We start from the raw sequence: 23,292 nt of genomic DNA, 5'->3' as shown, positions 1-23,292 counted from the left end.
GGGAGGAGGAGCAGCTGCAGTGATGACAGCCAATGCCAGGTTGCTGTCTACGGAGCCGTGTTTCAGGTTAAAAATCTTTTTTTGGCTTTTTTCTTTTTGTACCGGCCGCTGCTGCTCCACAGCAGAAGCAGCAGCAGCCGGACAGCGTTAGTATTGGCGGCTGTGGGTGGCGAGGGAGTTGATGTGCCCAAGAGGGTGGGTAGGGGCTTTGGTGATGCGCCGGGGGGAGGGTCTTGGGTGATGTGTCGAGGGGGGGTAGGGGCTTGGGTGCTGCTCCGGGGCGGAGGGGCTTGGGTGTTGCGCCGAGGAGGGGGGGCACTGAGAGCTGATTGGTAGGCGGGGGAGGAGTAGGGAAACACGCTCCGTGTGTTTCCCTACTCCTCCCCCTGCCTGGCTCGCGGTTTTGCATGGCAGGGGCTTGGGTGTTGCGCTGAAAGCTGTTTCCCAGGCAGGGGGAGGAGTAGGTTGCCTTGGAATCAGCTGTCAGTGACATCACTGACGTCAGTGCATTCTAAACTGCCTAGCAGACCACCTCTGAGGGAGCCACGGTACCAGGCACATTAGAACGTTGGAGGTGAGAATTATTATATAGGACTAGTAAAAAAGGCCCGTTTCTGACACAAATGAAATGGGCGCTAGCAAGGTTTTCCTCGGAGTGTGTATGTGTGAGAAAGAGTGTGTGTGAGAGATGGAGTGCGTTTGTCAGAGAGAGAATGAGAGAGAGAGAGAGAGAGACAGAGTGTGTGTGTGTTTGTGTCAGAGAGAGAGTGTGTGTAAGACAGAGTGTCGGTGTGTGTGAGACTGTGAGTGTGTCACAAAGAGATAGAGTGTGATAGACAGAGAGTGTGTCAGAGAGTGTGTCAGAAAGAGTGTATGTGAGGGACAGTGAGTGAGTCAGTGTTTGCCCCACCCCCCTCTCTCAGGGCCCCCTCCCGCCCCCTCCTCTCTCTGGGCCCCCTCCCACCCCTCCTCTCTTCGGGCCCCCCTCTCGCCCCCTCCTCTCTCAGGGTCCCCCTCCCGCCCCCTCCTCTCTCAGGGCCGTCCTCCTCCACCCTTTATGGTCTGAGGACCCCCTTCCACCCCACCTCTCTGGTCTCAGGACCCCCTCCCCTGCTCCCCCCTGCAGCCATCCGTGTGCAGCAACTCTCCTCTCCCCCTGCCCCCCCCTCCAGCCACCCATGTCCAATGACCCTGCTCTCTCACCTACCCCCCTCCAGCCACCCAGGTTGTTGCCCCGATCCTCTCACCCCTGCAAAGTGGAAAGCCGGCCATCTTGGCAGAGCTGGTGCTCCGGAAGTCGCCCTGATCCTCTCTTTCTGGCTGTAGGATTTGTGTTGGGAGCTGGGCTTGCTGTGTGCCCAGCTGGCTGCTGGAGCCCTCGCCCCACCTCCTTCTCAGCATAAAGGCAACGGTGACGTCAGAAACGGTGATGTCAGCCTGGCGACGGACACTAGCTCAGCAACTCCAGGCGCCATGGACACAGGCAGGAACCGATTAGAACGTTGGTTGTGAGAATTATTATATAGGATAACAAAGAAAGCATTGGATGTGTAGATCTTTTCAAGGTCTGTTTTGTAGCCTTCAAAGGTGTGTTTCCTACAACGAGTATCACCTTGCATCTAAATAAAACTCTGAAAAGGAATCACAAGTTTGATATCTTTTCACTGTGTAAAAAGTATTTTTTAAAACTGTACATATTACATATTCAACCACCAGTGTCTGTTCAATGCAACTTTCTTCTTATAGAAGAGTTATGGTTTTCAGAGGTTTCTCTTTTTTAAGCGGAAACATTTCTTCGGTTTTCACAGGGGTTTTCTTTAAGACGTGAGCAGATTTCTTTTGCTTGCTTTGCCAACCATCATGGAGGGCATATTGAATTCAGCCAAGGAGTGTATATACTCTGTCCAACCTCTGGGTTTCCTCTGTTAGGGAAGAGCATGTGTCACACAGATTAGAGCCACTGACGGAATTCCCTTGTATACAAAAGTCCCTTCGGCAGCCCAGATCACTATATCCTTGTGCCTGGATACCTTATCACTTTGATATTTTTCCTATGATGGACAAAGAATCCTTTTATCACTTCTAGCAGTGCCTCTGTCTGTTTATGACCTTGTCAAGTAGATATTTTTTCTTTCTATTTTGACCTTTCTGGTAAGCGATAGGTAGCACTGGAGCACAGCTTAATAATATTTTTCCTTATCATAGTTGGTTAGTCCTGCACTTTGACAAATAACATTCATTTCTTCATTGAGCCTTTGAATGCCATCTGTTCTAATATTGTCTTGGCGCCTGGGAAGGATGCACTTTGTCCCTCGCTACCAGCTAGGAATAAAGTACATCTTTTTGGTGTATTGCATTGCCGATAAGATTCATAATCAGCAGCAAGGCAAAACTTAGCAGCGGTCCGATAAACGTTCAGACTGCATCACTAGTTTTTTCTTTGTCTTAAGAGGTGCCTTTCTGTTCCTGAGACTTTTTTCACATGCCTTTGTCTTTTCAAGATTCTGATCTGATGCTATGATAACAGTTAAAAGATAGATAACAGTTAAAAGATAGAAAACAGAGAGTAGGGTTAAGTGGTCAGTATCCTCAATGGAGAAGGGTAGTTAGTGGGATTCCCCAGGGGTCTGTGCTGGGACCTCTGCTTTTTAACATATTTATAAATGACCTAGAGATGGGAGTAACTAGTGAGGTAATTAAATTTGCTGATGACACAAAGTTATTCAAAGTCGTTAAATCGCGGGAGGATTGTGAAAAATTACAAGAGGACCTTACGAGACTGGGAGACTGGGCGTCAAAATGGCAGGCGACGTTTAACATGAGCATGTGCAAAGTGATGCATGTGGGAAAGAGGAACCCAAATTATAGCTACGTCATGCAAGGTTCCACTTTAGGAGTCACGGACCAAGAAAGGGATATAGGTGTCGTTGTTGATGATACTTTGAAACCTTCTGCTCAATGTGCTGCTGCAGCTAAGAAAGCAAATAGAATGTTAGGTATTATTAGGAAAGGAATGGAAAACAAAAATGAGGATGTATAATGCCTTTGTATCGCTCCATGGTGTGACCGTATCTCGAATATTGTGTTCAATTCTTGTCGCTGCATCTCAAAAAAGATATAGTGGAATTAGAAAAAGTGCAGAGAAGGGCAACGAAAATGATAAAGGGGATGGGACGACTTCCCTATGAGGAAAGGCTAAAGTGGCTAGGGCTCTTCAGCTTGGAGAAAAGGCGGCTGAGGGGAGGTATGATAGAGGTCTATAAAATAATGAGTGGAGTTGAACAGATAGATGTGAAGCGTCTGTTCACACTTTCCAAAAATACTAGGACTAGGGGGCATACGATGAAGCTACAAAGTAGTAAATTTAAAACGAATCAGAGAAAATTTTTCTTCACTCAACATGTAATTAAACTCTGGAATTTTGCGCAGGAGTGGTTTCGCCTTTTTGTCCAATCTATGCTGTTAAGACTTTTAGATTACTACAATATAATCTATTTAAATTATCCTTGGCTTTTGATTACAAAACTTCATACTATTCAGAATTCTGCTCTATGTTTGATTTTTTTTTCTTTCTGATTTTCTGATCAAATTTTGTTTTTTTATGCCAAAGTACATTGGTTGCCAATATGTCACCTAGAGTTTTATTTAAACTCTCCTGCTTGAAACCATCTTACTTAACTGATTGTGTTTCTTTAGTATCCTTTGCTAGACCATTGAGAAACAATAATTTATTCGACTACACTTTGATGTAGGAATACTTGTTTATGTTTCAGGTGACTGGTGGGTAAAGAAATTACAAGCTTTCTGTTAACTGCTAATGGATATTTAGGCATTGGATTTAAGACCTATCTTTTCAAGAAATTTGTATGCCAGGGGCGGTAAATTCAGGGGCCAAAACTCACAGCAGACAATAATGTCTATTTTCTACCACATGGTGCTAACCGAGCGGTAATCAGCAGTATATGCTCACTGATGATTAACGCCCAGTTAACACTTGAGACTTTACTGCTAAGTCAATGGGTGGCAGTAAGGAGGGGCATAATTGAACGGGGGTGCCCATCTATAAGGGCGCTCATCTCTAGGGACAGCCCTGTAAAGAGGCATCCCTGACCATATAATCGAAACAAGATGGGCGGCCATCTTTCATTTCGATAATATGGTCGGGGCCGGCCAAATCTCAACATTTGGGCTGACCTTGGAGATGGCTGCCCTTAGAGATGGCCGGCTTCGGTTTTCGCCGATAATGGAAACCGAGGCCGGCCATCTCAAAACCGATAAAATCCAAGGCATTTGGTCATGGGAGGAGCCAGCATTTGTAGTGCACTGGTCCCCCTCACATGCCAGAACACCAACCGGGCAACCTAGGGGGCACTGCAGTGGACTTCATTAATTGTTCCCAGTACATAGCTCCCTTCCCTTAGGTGCTGAGCCCCCCAAATCCCCCCCAATACCCACTCCCCATAATTGTACACCACTACTATAGCCCTTATGGGTGAATTGGGGCACCTACATGTGGGTACAGTGGGTGGGTTTTGGAGGTCTCCCATTTACCACCACAAATGTAACAGGTAGGGGGGGGGATGGGCCTGGGTCTGCCTACCTGAAGTGCACTGCACCCACTAAAACTGCTCCAGGGACCTGCATAATGCTGTCATGGAGCTGGGTATGACATTTGAAGCTGGCATAGAGGCTGCCAAAAAAATGATTTTAAATTTTTTTAGGGTGGGAGGGGGTCGGTGACCACTGGGGGAGTACGGGGAGGTCATGCCCGATTCCCCCAGTGGTCATCTGGTCAATTGGGACACCTTTTTGAGGCTTGGTCCTGTAAATAAATGGACCAAGTAAAGTCGGCCAAATGCTCGTCAGGGCCAGCCTTCTTTTTTCCATTATCTGCTGAGGACGGCCATCTCTTAACCACATCCCGTCCCGCCTTTGGAACACTGCCGACATGCTCCTGGGAACTTTGGCCAGCTCTGCGACGGAAAGCAGTTGAGGAAGGGCCAAGCCGGCTTTCGATTATGCCGATTTGGCCGCCCCTGAGAGATTTGTGTCTGAAGATGGCCGCCCTTCTCTTTAGAAAATAAGCAGGAAGGTCTCAAGCCCAAAATGGATGCACGCCAATTTTTATTTTGATGCACATCCATTTTCGGCAAAAAAAGGCCTTTTTTGCAGATGCGCTGAAAAATGGACTTGCGCGCATCCAATACACATGCCTACACCAGCACAGGCCATTTTTCGGTGAGCCTTAGTAAAAGAGCCCCTGATTTTCTTAGTAGGTGTGCACTTCATGTTTTATTTGTATTGATAATATTATAATTGCTTATAATCCCTGGTTGTGGCCAGCTATTTCATATTGTGATCCATATTGAATGGTAATGTTTTTGTGGAATATAAGAATAAACTTATGCTATTTTATGTTATATTTGACTTTTAAGGTGATAGTGTAGTTTGTTATGTTTTTGCAAAAAATATTCTGGATGACATAGATAATGCTTAAATTTCTATGGTCATTTATTTGGTAAACGCTTTTTTGAGTTCATCATTTTTATAAGCAGACACCATAAAATCATCTATGATGACCAGATTTACTTTATGAACTGGAAACAACTGGTCATCATTAAACATTACTGGTAGAAAATCCATAAAACATATAAAAGGGTATCAGTTTAATAATTTTTTATGGATAGGCTACCAGCAGGTATAATAGTATATGATTTGATCAGGCTTCATGGTGAATCTACGATCAGTATATTCTAACAGGTTTTTTTTTTTACAAAGAAAATTTTACCACTGTAAGAGGGTCCTAATAAGATGTATGAGAAGGGGTTTAATAAGGCAGATCCTTGATTTTTATTGTCAGGCAACCCAGTAGGCATGGCACCTGTCAAAATCAATTATGCAAATTAGTATTGACCAAATCCACTGAACCTTAAAACTGATTTATAATCAAATATTTGTTCTGGAGGGTTGAGTGGTTTGCCCAAGATCACAAAGAGCAGCAGTGGGATTTCAATCATAAGGTTCTCCTGACATTTCTCACATTCTGCATGCAGCTTAACAACTTTGAATAGTTTGTAACATCTGCAAAAATTGATCATCTCACTCATTGTTCCCATTTCCAGATCATTTGTACATCTGTTGAAATGCACTGACCCTAGTAAAGATCTCTCTCACCTCTTATCACAGGCAGCAACTTTTGATTTCTTCATTCCATTAAAAAGATTAACTGTAAAGCATTATCTCAAGCTTCCAGTGTTGTTAGATTGGTTAGTAGGCCATGAACTTAGATGTCTTACATCATTATTCAATTTATCCAAACTCTTCCTCTTTAAGACCTTATCTAAATATTAATGCAGGATTTATGGGTATGCAAATATCAAGTTTTCAAGCAAATGCATTTTAACAATTAATTATATATTTTATATGTAAAGTAAAATAAGAGTTAATTTATTTACCTCTTTTTGCCTGGAAAGAAAGGCATCAATGAAGCTTCTCTGGACATTTGTGTCCAGTTGTTTACGACTTTCTATTAATATAGATTTTATATAACCTTGTGATTCCATTAAAATATTCTGCACAACTTTGTGATTTCCAGGAAGGAATCCAAGTATTGGAAATATGTTGTACAACTATAAACAGAAAATGCAGAAGAAAAATTTGATGATGCATAATAAGCAGAAGTAGATAGTCTATTGGAATGTACACTTAGAGTAAAATGGGATTTTAGTATAAACTGGATCAGAAAATGATTCATTTGAGACTTGCATTATATATAACAAATTTATGATCTACCTCCTAAATTATGATCTCCAAAGCTAGAATCAAAGAGAATGCAGCTTTTGTAAAAATATAATATCATCTAATATAGAATTTAATACATGTAGGGGATCTTTTACTAAAGATTAGCACGTTATTTGCCATAGGACCCATTTTATTTTTATATAAGCCCTGCTACATATAACATGTGCTAATCTTTAGTAAAATACCCTCTTAAAGAGGCGTGGAGGGGCATAATGGAACAGAAACGCCTATCTCCATGGGCGTTAATCTCCGAGAACGGGTCCGTGAAGGGGCGGACCGAACCGTATTATCGATAAAAAATAGACGCCCATGTTTTATTCGCCAATGTGTGAGCTGGGCGTTTTTGCTTTTCAGCGATAATGGAAAAGGAAAGTGCCCAGCTCAAAAACGAATAAATCCAAGGCATTTGTTCGTGGGAGGGGCCAGGATTCGTAGTGCACTGGTCCCCCTCACATGCCAGGACACCAACCGGGCACCCTAGGGGGCACTTTTACAAAAACCAAAAAACAGGTAAAAGAGCTCCCAGGTGCATAGCACCCTTCCATTGTGTGTTGAGCCCCCCAAATCCCCCTCAAAACCCACTGCCCACAAGTCTACACCATTACTATAGCCCTAAGGGGTGAAGGGGGGCACCTACATGTGGGTACAGTGGGTTTGGGGGGGTTGGACGACTAATAAGCATTAAGCAGCACAATTGTAACAGGTAGGGGGGATGGGCCTGGGTCCACCTGCCTGACGTCCACTGCACCCCCTAACAACTGCTCCAGGGACCTGCATACTGCTGCCTGGGAGGAGGGTATGACATTTGAGGGTGAAAATAAAAAGTTGTGAAACATCATTTTTTTGTGGTGGGAGGGGGTTAGTGACCACTGGGGGAGTCAGGGGAGGTCATCCCCGATTCCCTCCAGTGGTCATCTGGTCATTTAGGGCACTTTTTGGGGCCTTATTCGTGAAAAAACAGGGTCCAGGAAAAGTGCCCTAAATTCTAGCTACAAACGCATCCATTATCGGCGAAGGGCGCCCATCTCTGTTCGGGTGATAACCACGCCCCAGTTCCGCCTTCGACACGCCTTCGACACGCCCCCGTCCACTTTGTCCGCATCCGCGACGGAGTGCAGTTGAAAGCGACCCAAATTCGGCTTTTGATTATACCGCGTTATTCGTTTTTGTGAGATAAACGCCCATCTCCCGATTTAGGTCGGAACTTGGGCGTTTTTCTCGTTCGATTATAAGCTGGATAGTAGCAGAGTCCTAAAAAGCATGAAAACATATCACCCTCTGATTAGCTATTCCTTCTTTTTACAAAACCATTTTAGAACTTTGGGGCATGGAATGAGTGATTCTTGCTCCACATATTTAACACAGAGGTTGTTAACACAACAGATAAAACAGAGTCATTAATAGTACCTTGATAAGAAGCTAAATGTTGGATATGACGTCTTGACCCCACCCAAGCTCTGCCCATTTACCATAGCCATGCCCCACGTCTCACCTTATTGGCATAAGCCCACCCTAAACCCTGCCCTTTTTGGTGATGTCATAGTAAGTGGTGTTATAGCCATGCCCCTTTTTTAAGATGGCAGCCACCACTGTATGCATCACATCACTTCCTGTTTCCTCTACTAGCTGCCATCTTGTATGGGGTCAAGTGATAGGAAGTGATGTCAAAAAAACACAGACACTAATCCCTATAGCCTCAGTGGAATTTAGTCATGCATGAGCACCTTAACCTTTTTTTCTCTCATAGGAAAGCTGACATTTTTGTTTTCTTTTTCTTATACTTTTTTCTTTAAAAATGATACCTCATGCTTACCGTTTTAGGTTTTAAAACAAAAAGAATAGATCAACCGTCCTTCTCCTCTTTGCTTATAACTTACATTAGACTGCGGAGGTCGATTCAAGATAGCTGACCAGAGCGAACCTGTGTAAGCTGTGCTCTGTGCGATCTGATTCCTAGCCTTCGCTATGCCTAAGCGAAGGGGCAAGACGGCCAGCACAGTGACCCCTGGTCAACAAGCAGTCCCGGTGACCAGACCTATGGACCCGTTCGTACAGAGCGCTCAAGAAAGAGGGTCTGTGAGAGGCGCGATGGCGCCAACCAGAGCAGGTGGTGGCCCAGAGTCGACGCCGACACTCAAAACAACTTTAACCCCAGACAGGAGGACCCCCCCTCCTCAACCACAACGAGCGAGTACCCCCTTGATGATGTCATCCATGGAGAAATTGGACAGGCTCGAGGTACAGGAACAACAGGGGGTTGACTCGAAGAGTTCCACTGAGGTGGATACCGAAAACGCTGTGAGACAAACAACTTTACCGGAGGGTGTTCACCAGGCTACGGGAAGTGAGATAAGTAGTTCTTTACAAAATATTCAATTTATACAACAGTTATCCTTTTTGGAAAAACCAAATGAAGTGACTTTAGAATCATTATGGGCCTTGATTGCCTCTCTTGGTAAAGCCTTATGCCCGCAAATAAATCAATTAGAATTAAAAACCCAAACTTTAACGGAAAATGTAACAAAAATTAAAGATGATGTTAAGCAATTGAATGAGAAAATGCAGAATTATGAACAAAAAAGAAAAGCAAATGCAAGAGACTCAAACGGTAATGATTAGATCTGACGAATATACGCAGGAAGATAGAAGCACTGGAAAATAATCAAATAAGTAATAATCTTCGATTTATAAATTTTCCAAAAATTGAAACAATTTCACCGAAAGAAATGTTAGTGAAATATATGAAGGACTTAATTCCAGAAGAAACAATATACTATTTGCCGGTAAAAGTGGGTTAAGTTCAGGAGAGCTCAGATTCCCCTTTGGATGTGTCAGCACTACTAGAGACGTCGGACTTAGAAAAAGTTATTGCCTCGACATTAGTTGCTACTGTAGTCTTGGCACCTGACAAAGAGTGGATAATGAGACTTTTCTTTATAAATAGAAATAAAGATTTTTTGGATTAAAAATAAGGATATTTCCGGACGTGTCAAGAGAGACACAAAAAAGGAGATGCCAATTTCTTCTAAGTAGACCCGGAGTCCTTCAATTGGGAGCATCTTTTTTTCTGCACTATCCATGCAAATGTATAGTGAGATATCAAGCAAATAAATATATATTTTTTGAACCTACACATCTCATGGAGTTCCTGGTAACCAGGAGACTAGGAAGAGAGACTCAATAGTCCAAAAGGAAAGTGATTTCTTGTAGCTACACAGTTTAATCATTCTTTTTTGTTAAATAATAAGTAATTTCTTAAATTCTCCATAATTTGTAATTCTTGAATCGAATTTGTGGACTCGAGTAGTTAAAACACGATAAGGGATGAATCTTAGTGATATGTATTCATGCTTTTTCCTTTTCATATTTCATCAACATATGTAAATGTGTATTTAACCACTTTTCTGAACAAGCGTATTGCTTGAAATGTAAATTGAAATTATAAATAAATAAATAAATATATAAATATATAAATAAATAAACTTACATTAGACTGCAAGAGCGGTTCACCCTCCTGTTTTGAAGAAACATTGTGCCCCTAAGCGACTGAAGTGAGACAGACAAAATGCTAGGGGGGTTTGCTTTTGTAAGAGCCCAGCTGGTTTTCTCTTCAGCCACTTCAAAAGGCAGAGAACTGCTGCTTTGTGCCTCCCCCTCCCTCCCTCCCTCCTCCCTGCTAGGTAACAACAAAACTTACAGGGAGAATCATAGCTTCGGTGTAACAAAGATGAACTTAAAAAGTTACAGACAAGTCAACTTGTTTTTTTTCTTTTCATCGCTTTTTGTTTTAAATGAAAAAAGTGGAATGGCAGAATAAATGCTTTTCTATAGGTATGCTTTCTCGGCAGTTTGAAAGGGAAAAAAATCTGGTGTTTGCTTTTTTCATACTGTCTGTGGCCCAGATGCATCAACTAAACGTAAAAAAAATCTAAAACGTAAAAGTGCTTACCGAATTTGAAAAAACGAAGAATGCACAAAAAAAACAAGTCGCACATGTTCGGTGCGGTATTGTAAAGTACAATGCATTACAGATTCATAATCCCCATCGGTAATCGGCTCTTAAAACATGCGCAGAGCCACAAACGTCAACACAAACGTATTAAACCTACATAGGTTGCTTATGTCAGATGGGGGCGTGCGAGGGGGAGGGGGATCGGGACGTGCAAGCATTTAGCTCTGTGATCCTAGCAGGAGAGTGCAGTTGAAGATGTCCTCCTCAAGACTCCAAAAGGACATCCTTTCTAACAAAAGACCTCTTTCACTGTGATCCCCTTTAGCTCAGAAGAGAGACCTGGGCCCGCCCCCGGCTGGGGGAACAGAGGAAAGGAGGGGGACCTGGGCAGCTTAAAGTTGTTTTCAGAACCGGGAAATTGGCTTCAGAGGAGAGCAGAGAAGCGGGGAGCAGCGGCGACCTCGGGCGGAGGGGGGCAAGGCCGTCCATACAGGACGCTCCTGATGAGCGCCTTGCCCCCTCCTGATCCTTTTTTGATTTTTGTTTAGATTTTAGATTTTATGCAGGGGAAAGCGGGGAGGTGTTGTTTATCTCACTTTTGTTTTTAAACATGCCAGCTTGGATTTTTATGGTGCAGGGGGAAGCGGAGAGATGACAGCTCTGGCCTTTACAACTGCTCTGACCATACGTTAAATATGTCGTGGTAAATGATTTGGTGTAATCGTCAGTATTGTTAGTGCATCCCGAATCATCCACAATACAATGGTAGTTACTCGTTTGTATTCTGTTTTTGTTAGCTGCTTGCTTAGTCGGGAAAAGGCCTTTAATGCATGCAATGGTTAGGAATTTCTTCCTTAAAGGGTTGTTAGAGGGTCCTTAAGGTTTAGTGCATCTGGGCCTGTGTGAGATCATTAGAGTCTGTTGCCCTTTCCCCCTAGCTAGTAACAAAACTTACAGTATAATCTTAGCTCTGCCCCAAGCTAAACACTGGACAAATCCCAGCTCTGTTTCAAAAAGAACACCTAGGGGCTTGTTCCAGTATGGTACTAGGGTGGAGAGGGGGGGTTTGGAGGATGGGGGTAGGAGGGGATGTCTGGAATTGTTATCTGATAGTTAGGTTGTAGCGTGTATTAGCAAGATACATTGAAGAAACAACTGTGTATCTATTATTTCTGGTGAATTATTCTTGCTCTTCACTGCAATAAAAGTTTGTTAAAAAAGATACAGTTTATGAGAGCACATTTCATTCATCTATATTATGTCAAGATATTGTTTATTAGTTTTATTTATTTGTATATGTGTATATGTACTTTTATTGTTTTTAGATTCCTGTGGCTGGCCGTTTAGGGCTGAAACATGACTCGTTTTGAATTACAGATGTTTTGAATAAAGCCACATAATATTGGACATTGTCTGGTGTTCAGTTTTTTTGTCACCTTCACTGTGTTTGGTTTGTCTGTGAGACTGCGAGGGATTGCCGTTACATAAGTAATATACAGTACAAATTAATGTATAATACATACTATGAAACCTGTAAGAATTAATGGAACATTTCTTAAAAAGTAATGGGAAGGAGAAAGATCTTGGCTATAACTGATTTCAACATTTAGTGAAGGAATTTATTGAAAAGAAAAGCCTTCAAGACTTTGCGAAAAGTCAGATAGTTATTGAGATGTCTTATTTCCCTTGGATGGAATTCCACCATTTAGTGCCTAAATGAGAGAAACCTTGAGTAAGAATGCATTTGTATTTGATATTTTTGTAATTAGGGAAATGTAGAATGAGATAATCCCTCTTAGTGTCCCGCCCTCGCGGAAAAAGGAAATACATCAGAAGAAGACGGGACACTGAGAGGGAAGGGAAGGCTGGAGGTGAGCTGAGCCTGCTGTTTTCAGTGCCACCACTGCAACGTGAGGTAAAATAAAATATTTAAATGCAGGGTAGCGACAGGAAGGAAAGGAGAGCTATCTGGGAGCAAGTGAGCCAGCGCTGGGGTTGGAACTGGAACTCGGGTGCTGAAAAGGGGGACAGGTGGAGCCTGGGGTGAGTCACTGCACATGGATGGGAAGGGAGGATAGGGGCAAAGGAGAATTGCTGGGCATGGACGGGATGGCAGAGGAGAATCGCTGGACATGGATGGGAGGGGAGGGTAGGGAAGAGAAGAGAAATTGCTGGACATGAATGGTTAGGGGAGGGCAGAGGAGAATCACTGGACATGGATGGGAGGGGAGGAAAGGGGCAAAGGAGAATCGCTGTACATGGATGGAAGGGGAGGACAGGGGAGAGAAGAGAGTTGCTGGACATGGATGGATGGAGGGGAGGGCAGGAGAAATGCTGAACCTAGATGGAGGAGAGAGAAGACAGGAAGGAGATGCACATGGATGGGGGAGGGGAGAGAGGAGAAATGCTGGACATGGATGGATTGGAGGGAAGGGAAGAGAGAAGAAATGTTGGAGGGGAGGAAAGACAGAGGAAGGAGATGCACACGAATGGAGGGGAAGGGAGAGAGAAGAAATGCTGGACATGGATGGAGGGGAGGGATGGAAGACAGAGGAAGTAGAAAGGCTGGACATGAATGGAGGGTAGGGAAGACAGAGAAGGAGATGCACATGGATTTAGGAGAGAGAGGAGAAATTCTGGACATGGATGGAGAGGAAGGCAGACAGAGGAAGAAGATGCACATGGATAGAGGGGAGGGGAGAGAGTTGAAATGCTGGACATAGATGGAAGGGAGGGAGGGAAGAGAAGGGAAGTAAGATGAACATGGCTGGATGGAGGGGAGGAGAGAGGAAAAATGCTGGATATGGATCATGGCGGGGGGAGAGGAGAAAAGCTGGACATGGATGGATGAGAGGGAAGAGTGAGGAAGGGGATGCATATGAATGGAGGGGACTAGGGGAGGAAAGAAAGAGGAAGGAGATGTCTTGCGAGGCCACCCTTGTAAGTCTTGGCAGCCATTTTAAAGAAGATGTGGCAGGAGGAGGGTCAGCGCTTGCAGCAGGCAGGAAAGACTGGGGATCTTTCCTGCCCCGAAGAATCCACTAGACAACCAGAGACGCTGCCTTCAGGTATGCGCTGGGAGTGGGACCCTTAGGCTCTGGGGACCGGTGAGGATGTCTGTAATAGGTAGGTGAGGTGGGTTGGGGAGGATACTTAAAAAAAAAGTTATATTCTTAAAAATGACACCGTCTTGTGCATAGGGATGTACACTGAAGGGAATAACTTTTCATAGGCAGAGTAGTAATTTGTTATAAATCGTAATCAGTGTGTCATTTGGAGGGACTGGTTATAGGGACACCTAACCCTGTTATTGGTGCAGAGATTTTTTTTCTCCTGGTAAAGGGCTTCTAAAACAGACATCATGTTATGAGAATCATGTACAGAGTTTCTATCTATCTATTTATTTACTTATTTATTTATTTATTTATTTATTTATTTTTGACATTTGTATTCCACATTTTCCCACCTATTTGCAGGCTCAATGTGGCTTAATACCAGTTCCGGAGCAGAGAAATACATAGTTAAGGTAGAGGATACAAAGTGAATTTGGTTACAGGAAGGAAAGTTTGTCTTATAATAAGAATTGAAAGGTATTAGGTTAACTCTGTTCGTGAAAGATTAACTTGAGCAATTAGGAATATTAAAACTACAAATCAAGATACTTTAGCAAAAAGCAATTAGGGCTTAATGAATACATTTGCATAGGTACAATTGTTAATTGGCATTTAGGATGAATTATTATTGTATGCTTTCTTAAATGAATAGGTTTTCAATAATTTACGGAAATTCACTATTTTTATGGATTTTGGTAATTCATTCCAAATTTGCGTGCATATGTAGGAGAAGCTAGATTCGTATGTTAATTTATATTTCAGTCCCTTACAGTTGGGATAGTGGAGATTCAGAAATGTACGAGATGAGCTGTTAGAGTTCCTGGTTGGTAGATCAATAAGGTCTGACATGTACCCCGGAGCTTCAGCGTGTATGATCTTATGAACCATGGTGCAAACCTTGAAAGCAATGCGCTGTCTTAATGGAAGCCAATGTAGTTTTTCTCGTAGGGGACTGCCATTTTCATATTTCATTTTGTCAAATATGAGTCTGGCTGCCGTGTTTTGTGCAGTTTGGAGTTTTTTGATAATTTGTTCTCTGCACCCAGCATAGATGGCATTGCAGAAGTCCAGCTGGCATAACACTAATGATTGAACCAGTCTGCAGAATGCTTCTCTTGGGAAGAAAGGTTTAATTCTTTTGAGTTTCCAAAATTTATGACATTTTATTCCATATGAATTTAGATTGGAGCCTGGGAGCACTTAATTTTTTTTCCTGTGCATTGCCCCCCCAGGATTTCTCCACGGGTATAGCCAGCTCTGCAATATATATATATATATATATATATATATATATATATATAGTGATAACCACAGTGTCTGCCCTTACATGAGGAGGCCGCCAGAGGGCGCTCTCCCATTGAAAACCTAAAATGTCCTGATCTGGCCACTAGAGGGAGCCAAAGAGTATAGTCCATGGTAGTGACCAGAAGGAACAGCTAGGGGGTGCTCCTGGCATAGGACTTGTACTTCCCGGGGAGGCCACCAGGTGGACTCTCTGAGTGGAAGCTGGATAGGTGGAGAAAGTTCTGGGTGCGGACCTTTCTGGAAGCAGGGGGAGAGGCCTAAAGAAAGGTGGAGTGGATTATTGGGCACCCTATAAAAAGCATCCTCTAGCCAAGGGAGAGAGGAGAAGATGGATTGGGGGGGGGGGGGGGGGGGGGACCTGCAACGCCCAGAGCTTGAGTATTACAAGCCAGGAACTGAGGAAAGAGGCTTGCTGAAGTGGAGCTCAAGAGAGAGGTCAGGAGAAGGTTCCCTCCAAACCCAAAGAGGTACTTACCTGGTGGGGATCAAGCACTGGGTATTAGTGTTATGAACAATTGTAACTGTGAAGTGTTTAGAAAGAACAAACAGCCGTGGGGTGGAGGATAGGACCGTAAGGTTAATGTGAATAAAGAAGGTCCTATCCAGGGGGAGGTGGCTGTTATACCCTGAGACCAGATGTCCCCCAGTAAATGGTCTCAGGGGGGTGAATCGCAGTCAGAAGAAGAGTTGGAAAGCCAGGTTCCCAAAAGACTGTAACCTAGCTAATAAACTGAATTTACATGCAACCAGCTAATTTGCATATTTTTGCAAGCAGAGGAAGCTGTGCTATCTTCCAGAGAAGGGTGACCTGGGGGCCCCACCAGAAGAACTGGTAAGATGGGTCAGTTACCAGGAGATACAGCGGGAAGGCCGGGCCAGGACTGCAGGTTAAGGAAGAGGTCACCCTGAGGGAAAGGGGAGGACCAAACCTAGAGGCCTGAGTCAATGCAGTCACAGAGAAGTCTGGTTTCAAGGTGGTTCCCCGAGGCAAAAGGCTGGTGAGGCCGGGCCGGAGCCACTAGAGGGCCACTGCACACCAGAGCACCCCTGTGGGAGTTACAAAGGGCACTATCCCAGATGGAACCTTGTGGTTGAATAACCCCCTGAAGGCAAGGACATCAGAGAATCCCTGCTACCCTTGACCATTGAATAACAGTGGCTGGAAGTTGAAACCAAGGGAAGAGCAGAGGGTTGGTGGGACCCAGGCAATAATTTTATCCCCAGGGAAGTGTGCAGAAAGGCCTACTGACTACAGGCGGGTTCTGGGGGACTAGAGAACTCAAAGTGGAGCCGAGTGGAAAAGGCATCAGTCTCCAGAGGAGGTCTCCTGTGTGGGGGATAGTGGGAGCGGTCGAGTTCCAGAGGCAAGTCAGCAGAGTGCTACGAGGTCTTCTGTGTGTCCTTTTTACAATATATATATATATATATATTTTTTTTTTTTTTTGCGGGCGGGCGGGCGGGGGGGGGGGGGGGGGCGCAGAGGTGAACTGGGGAGAGATCCTGTTGTTAAAAATTTACCAGCACACCAATGACAAAAGGTGTTAGTTGTAAAGAATGGTCTTTTGTCTTTTCAGTCTCCAGAGATTATTAAATGCCTTAGGAGTCCTTTTATAAAGACACATTAGCGTTTTTAGCGTGCACTAAAAATAAGCATGCGGTATATATATACATGTCTCTAGCATTTATCGTGCACTAAAAACATTAGTGTGCCTTTGTAGAAGATCCAGTAAGTGACCACAATTACATTAATTAAAGTAATTAATTTCAATTACTAGTGTCAATCAACATGTAAGTGCTAGGTGGTATTGCATAACCAGTGTGCATATGTCTGTTAACGCTTGCATTGGAAGTGGGGAATAGGCATAGGCGTAGTTTGACTGTTTCATTTGGGGGGGCAAAGGAAGGGGCGGGGCATATTAGCATATTCATTTGCATATATGTATATGCAAATTATGCTAATATGGAGGAAGGAAGGGAGCAAGAGCTGGCTTTTTTGGGAATAACCAGTGTTCGTTTGCCAATGGATAGCCACTGAATCAGAGAGGCAGCGGGTTTGGCGACAGGCAGTGGTGTGCTGGCAAATGTTTAACAACAGGCTCTCCCCCAGTCCCCCTCTGCGCCCCCCCCCCCCCCAAATTGCAGAGCTGGCTATAGCCGGGGAGAGAGCCTGGGGGGGGGGGGGGTATAAATAAGTAAATATAAACTTTTAATGTTGAGCACCTGATTCTCAAAGTGAACATATTGTAAACACTATAATGAAAATAAAATGATTTTTTTCTACCTTTGTTGTCTGGTGACTGTTTTTCTGATCATGCTGGTGCAGTATCTGATTCTGCTGCTATCTGTCCTCTTAACTCCGTTTCCAGGGCTTCCTTTCCATTTATTTCTTTCTTCCTTTCTTCTTCATTTCTGGTCCTCAGCTTCTGCCTATTTTCTTCATCCATGTGCAGTTTTTCTCCTCTCTTCCTTTTCCCTCATCTCATCTCCTTCCTCACTCTTTCCTCCCCTCCATCCATGTCCAGCATTTCTTTTCTCTCCCCTGCCCTCCATCCACCCAGTCCAGTAGTGACCCTCCTCTCCCCTGCCCCCATGCCCAGTGGCCCTCCTTTCCCCTGCCCTCCATCCACTCAGTCCAGCAGTGACCCTCCTCTCCCCTGCCCCCATGCCCAGTGGCCCTCTTTTCCCCTGCCCTCCATCCACTCAGTCCAGCAGTGACCCTCCTCTCCCCTGCCCCCATACCCAGTGGCCCTCTTTTCCCCTGCCCTCCATCCACTCAGTCCAGCAGTGACCCTCCTCTCCCCTGCCCCCATACCCAGTGGCCCTCTTTTCCCCTGCCCTCCATCCACCCAGTCCAGCAGTGACCCTCCTCTCCCCTGCCCCCATACCCAGTGGCCCTCTTTTCCCCTGCCCTCCATCCACTCAGTCCAGCAGTGACCCTCCTCTCCCCTGCCCCCATACCCAGTGGCCCTCTTTTCCCCTGCCCTCCATCCACCCAGTCCAGCAGTGACCCTCCTCTCCCCTGCCCCCATACCCAGTGGCCCTCCTTTCCCCTGCCCTCCATCCACTCAGTCCAGCAGTGACCCTCCTCTCCCCTCCCTTCATTCCGCCCTCTCCCCGTTCCTCCCCCCCCCCCCCAGCGAGCCAGTTCTCCTCCCTCCCTCCGGATCCGTCCCTCACCAACGATCTTCGAATTTTTCACCTGCCCGGCCCGCTAGCGCTGACTCCACTGCCGGTTCACGCTTCAAAATGGCCGCCGAGACTTCTCGCGAGGCCGCCTCTGAAAGTCTCGGCGGCCATTTTTAAAGCGCGAACCAGCAGGGGAGAGAGCGCTAGCGCCTAGCGGGCAGGCAAAGGATTCGAAGATCAGGTCGGTGAGGGACGGATACGGAGGGAGGGAGGAGAGCCGGCTCACGGGGGGGCCGGGGGGGAGGAGAAGGAACGGGGAGAGGGTGGGGTGAAGGGAGAGCTGCCTGTTGCCGGCCCTGCGTTTGGGGGGGCATTGCCCCCCCTCGCCCCCCCAGTCTACGCCCATGGGAATAGGTAAAACTTCTTAAGTGTTAATGAATTGTAAATTTAGGGCCCAATATTCATAAGTACATACATAAGTATTGCCATACTGGGAAAGACCAAAGGTCCATCAAGCCCAGCATCCTGTTTCCAACAGTGGCCAATCCAGATCACAAATACCTGGCAAAATCCCAAAAAGTACAAACATTTTATACAGCTTATCCCAGAAATAGTGGATTTTCCCCAAGTCCATTTAATAACGGTCTATGGACATTTCCTTTAGGAAGCTGGCCAAACCTTTTTTAAACTCCGCTAAGCTAACCGCCTTTACCACATTCTCTGGCAACAATTACATGTTGAGTGAAGCAACATTTTCTCTGATTTGTTTTAAATTTACTACATTGTAGCTTCATCGCATGCCCCCTAGTCCTAGTGTTTTTAGAAAGCATGAACAGACACTTCATATCTACCCGTTCAACTCCACTCATTATTTTATAGACCTCTATCATATCTCCCCTCAGCCGCCTTTTCTGCAAGCTGAAGAGCCCTAGCCGCTTTAGCCTTTCCTCATAGGGAAGTCGTCCCATCCCCTTTATCATTTCCATCGCACTTTTCTGCACCTTTTCTAATTCCACTATATCTTTTTTGAGATACGGCGACCAGAATTAAACACAATATTCAAGATGCGGTCGCACCATGGAGCGATACAAAGGCATTATAACAATCTCATTTTTGTTTTCCATTCCTTTCCTAATAATACCTAACATTCTATTTGATTTCTTAGCTGCAGCAGCACATTGAGCAGAAAGTTTCAACGTATCATCAACGACGACACCTAGATCCCTTTCTTGGTCCGTGACTCCTAACGTGGAACCTTGCATGATGTAGCTATAATTCGGGTTTCTCTTTCCCATATGCATCACTTTGCACTTGTTCATATTAAACGTCATCTGCCATTTAGATGCCCAGTCTCCCAGTCTTGTAAGGTCCTCTTGTAAGTTTTCACAATCCTCCCACGATTTAACGACTTTGAATAACTTTGTGTCATCAGCAAATTTAATTACCTCACTAGTTACTCCCATCTCTAGGTCATTTATAAATAAGTTAAAAAGCAATGGTCCAAGCACAGACCCCTGGAGAAACCCCACTAACTACCCTTCTCCATTGAGAATAATGACCATTTAACCCTACTCTCTGTTTTCTATCTTTTAACCAGTTTTTTTATTTAATTTGCATGAAGTCTTTATTCACTGTTAAAACATGACAAAATGCTCATGGAGCAAACGTACAGCATATTATAACATAACTGATACATATACTGGCTTCATAAGCACCGCCTTCTGACAGTTTCAACATCCTTATAAAAAAAACACAAAGAACTTCAGTTTTTTGTAAAGTTTTTGAACTAGAAAATATATCCCCCTTCAGTAACCACCCATCCCTCCCTTCCTTCCTTCCTTCCCACCCTACCATTCCACGTGGTGAACCCCTGACACATCCATCCATACACCACTCACACAGCTCTCACTTTTCACTCTGAGCTCTAAGAAAGAAAGATTTCCAAACAGAATGCCATTTACTCCTCTGTTGTCTGCGCTCTGCTAAGAGCCTCTCCATTTCACAAACATACTGCAATTTTTGAAGCCATCTCGTGACTGGTGGGACCACAGCCTGTTTCCAATAACAAGCTATGACCACCCGGGCTGCACCCAATGCCTGCCTCATCAATGCCTGTTGAGCAGGTGTCAAACCCACTGCCTTCACAGAAAAGAGGAAGACCTCAGGAGCCCATTTTACTGTGCACCCCAGCCATCTCTGCAACCTACTATGTATCGCTTTCCAGAACGCTCTGACTTTCACACAGGTCCACCACACATGCCCCATTGTTCTCATTTTGCCACACCCCCTCCAGCACAAGCCCGAGGAGGCTGGATATATACGCTGGAGACGGTCGGGAGTAAGGTACCATCTAAACAGTACTTTCACTGCATTCTCCTTAAAAGGGATATGAGAAGACACCTTTGCCGCCGTCCGCTCTATCCTCTCCCAGTCAGCCTCCCCCAAGACCATGCCCAGCTCCCTCTGCCAGCCCCTCCTATGAAGAATATAATGTGGAGTCTGCACACTACTACATTTATATAAGCAACTGATCAATCCTCTAGAGGATGAGAGCTTCTCACAGATCTCTTCCAGGCTTAACTTTTCCCTACCCATTACCGATCGTATGGCCGCTGTCTGGAGAAAGTGAGACAACTGGCAATACGCTAATTCATCCTTCCCCACTACAGGATATTTCTCTGCCAGGGCAGGAAAAGACAGCATCTTGACCGCCTCAAACACTTGACCCCATTTTCCTGATCTTGGATCCCCCAATTGTGGACAATAATGTGGACTAACAAAGATGATATTTTTCCTTAATGTTTGTTTTAATTGATATTTTCTCTTTTCTTTCCCATTTATGTATTGGACATAAATGTAATATAAAATAATAAAAAAAAACACTTGACCCCAAGTTTTCAATCCCTCCCCATACCATCGTGTAAATACCCCACTCATGGTTTCAGGCAAAAACAAAGGATTAAACGCAATAGGCAACAGACAAGATAAAACACACCATCCATTTGGAAAAAGGCTGTCCCAGTAGTGAAGAGTAACATGAACAGATGAACACAATCCCTCCCCCAGCCATCTTTGCAACCTTGGAAGCCACATGAGTGCACCCAATGGCCTCTGACCCACTGTATACTGCTCCAAATGGACCCATTGCCTGTCCGGATAATCCTGATACCATTCAACTACTGCCTTCCCTTGTGCCACTCTATAATACCATAGTAAGTTAGGGACTCCCAGCCCACCCCTCCTCCTCTCTTGATAAAGAAGAGAATGTGATAACCGCGGACACTTACCAGCCCAGATGAAATGCACAATGCGATCCTGCAAAGCTGCAAGAAATCGCCTGGGCATCATCACAGGTAAAACCTGAAATAAATATAACAATCAGGGCAATACATTCATCTTAACAATAGCTATCCTGCCAAACCATGAAACAGCCAAATCTCCCCACCGCTCCAAGTCTTCTGCAATCACTCTAGCCAAGCCCTTATTGTTACTCCCCCTCACTTCTGGTTGAGATGTGTGTTAACCTCTGGGTTCTGTTTCGCCCATTGAATGTAGTCGTGGCTCCAGAACCCAGCTCCCAGAAGTGGAAGGAGAACAAATACACTAACCACGTCTCGTGCCCTCAAAGGACACGAGAGGAAAATAAACTAATTGTAGGGATTTTCCCTGATTCTGGAAGAGACACACCAGATTTCTTTCCAGTTGAATAGAAAAATGATTAATAGTAAGATACTTAACTTCATATAACAAGTACTAACAGTTATACCTTATAAGCTTTTAAGTCTGTACCAGTGACTAAACAACCATGTTTCCACTCAGGGCCTAACAATACACAGGATAATATTGTAAACAGTCAAATTATAGAAACCCTCATTTACTTTTGTTTGTGTTTCTCCCCACAGGACAAAACTCATCCCTGAACCTCTATCAGATAAGTGTTCTATCTGTGTTCTACGCTCTCATATATCTTCACTTCTACTTGGTATTTGTTTTGTGCTTTAGTGTTCCTATAAAGAGTTTGATTCTTTGTTTCCACTTCTTGTCTCACAGGTTAACCCCTTTACAGGAGTCACAATACTCAGATCAAACTTGCAGGTAAGTATGTCTCTTTTTCTGCTTTCACTTTTCCTTATCCACTTTGTTTCAGTTGATATTTGCTTTCAGAGCAATTAGGTAAGCACCAGCTTTATCAACTTGTGGGGCTACCCAAAAAGAATCACTTAGCTGAATACAATTCTGCCATTGAGAGCGGGTGTTGCAACTTGTCTTTCTTGCGTGGGGGCTCTTTTGTTGCTGGTCCGGGATCTCCACCGGTTCCTCTCGGTTCCTCTGCACAGTACTTCTCTTCTTCCTAAATCTCTCTAATAATTAAACCAAATTGGGAAGCAAAACCCTGACTTCCTTTCTCTTCCAATCCTGATTGGGGGACTTTAGGGACATTACATTAGACTGGGGCCATATAGCTAACAAAAACAAAATTAATTAGAATACTTCTATACTTTCAAATCTACTTCTTACTGAACAGTCCCTATTCTAGAGAGCTGGAGAGAGAGCATCTGCACTGAATTCACCAGCAATCCAGACAGATTCAGTCTCTGACACCACATTCCATTCCTCAGTTACTCACCCAGCCACTATAAACCCCACATTCCGCTCACAATCAGGATTTGTAGCTGTTTTTCCATTAAAACCCACTATCTCCCTTTTCCTAAAATCATCCCCAACTCTATTCCCCTCTCACTCCAGGCACACTCTCATAATTTTCATACCCCTCTTTCACAGTGACATCACTTAGTCATGCTCACCTTCAAATCACCCCTAAACTAGTTCCCATTCATTTACTTTCACCCCAACACCTTTCAAAATAACTTTAACACCATTTCCCTCACTCTCTTGCACAGAGCATGCCAAAAACACAACCTTTCTCCTGCAGCGCTGCAGCCTCTCTCATAACTGCCAAGCCACTCCGTTCCCTAGGTTACGGAACTTCAGCTG

General features: G+C 44.4%; 1 protein-coding gene across 2 annotated transcripts in view; it reads right to left on the bottom strand.

Moving 5' to 3' along the window:
* Positions 1–23,292, bottom strand: part of LOC115467065 (cytochrome P450 2K4-like) — a 153,165-nt gene that overhangs the window by 53,227 nt on the left and 76,646 nt on the right. Inside the window, exon 5 of one of the 2 annotated variants that reach the window (XM_030198743.1) lies at positions 6,456–6,629. The exons of the other annotated variant lie outside the window; for it this stretch is intronic. Within the exon in view, the coding sequence (XP_030054603.1) occupies positions 6,456–6,629 (174 nt within the window). The remainder of the gene's footprint in view (positions 1–6,455; positions 6,630–23,292) is intronic. 2 annotated transcript variants of the gene reach the window in all.

The sequence above is a fragment of the Microcaecilia unicolor genome, chromosome 3 (assembly GCF_901765095.1).
Source record: "Microcaecilia unicolor chromosome 3, aMicUni1.1, whole genome shotgun sequence".
NCBI lineage: Eukaryota > Metazoa > Chordata > Amphibia > Gymnophiona > Siphonopidae > Microcaecilia > Microcaecilia unicolor.
The sequence above is the reverse complement of the archived record's forward strand: the minus strand, read 5'-3'. Positions and strand labels throughout refer to the sequence as shown.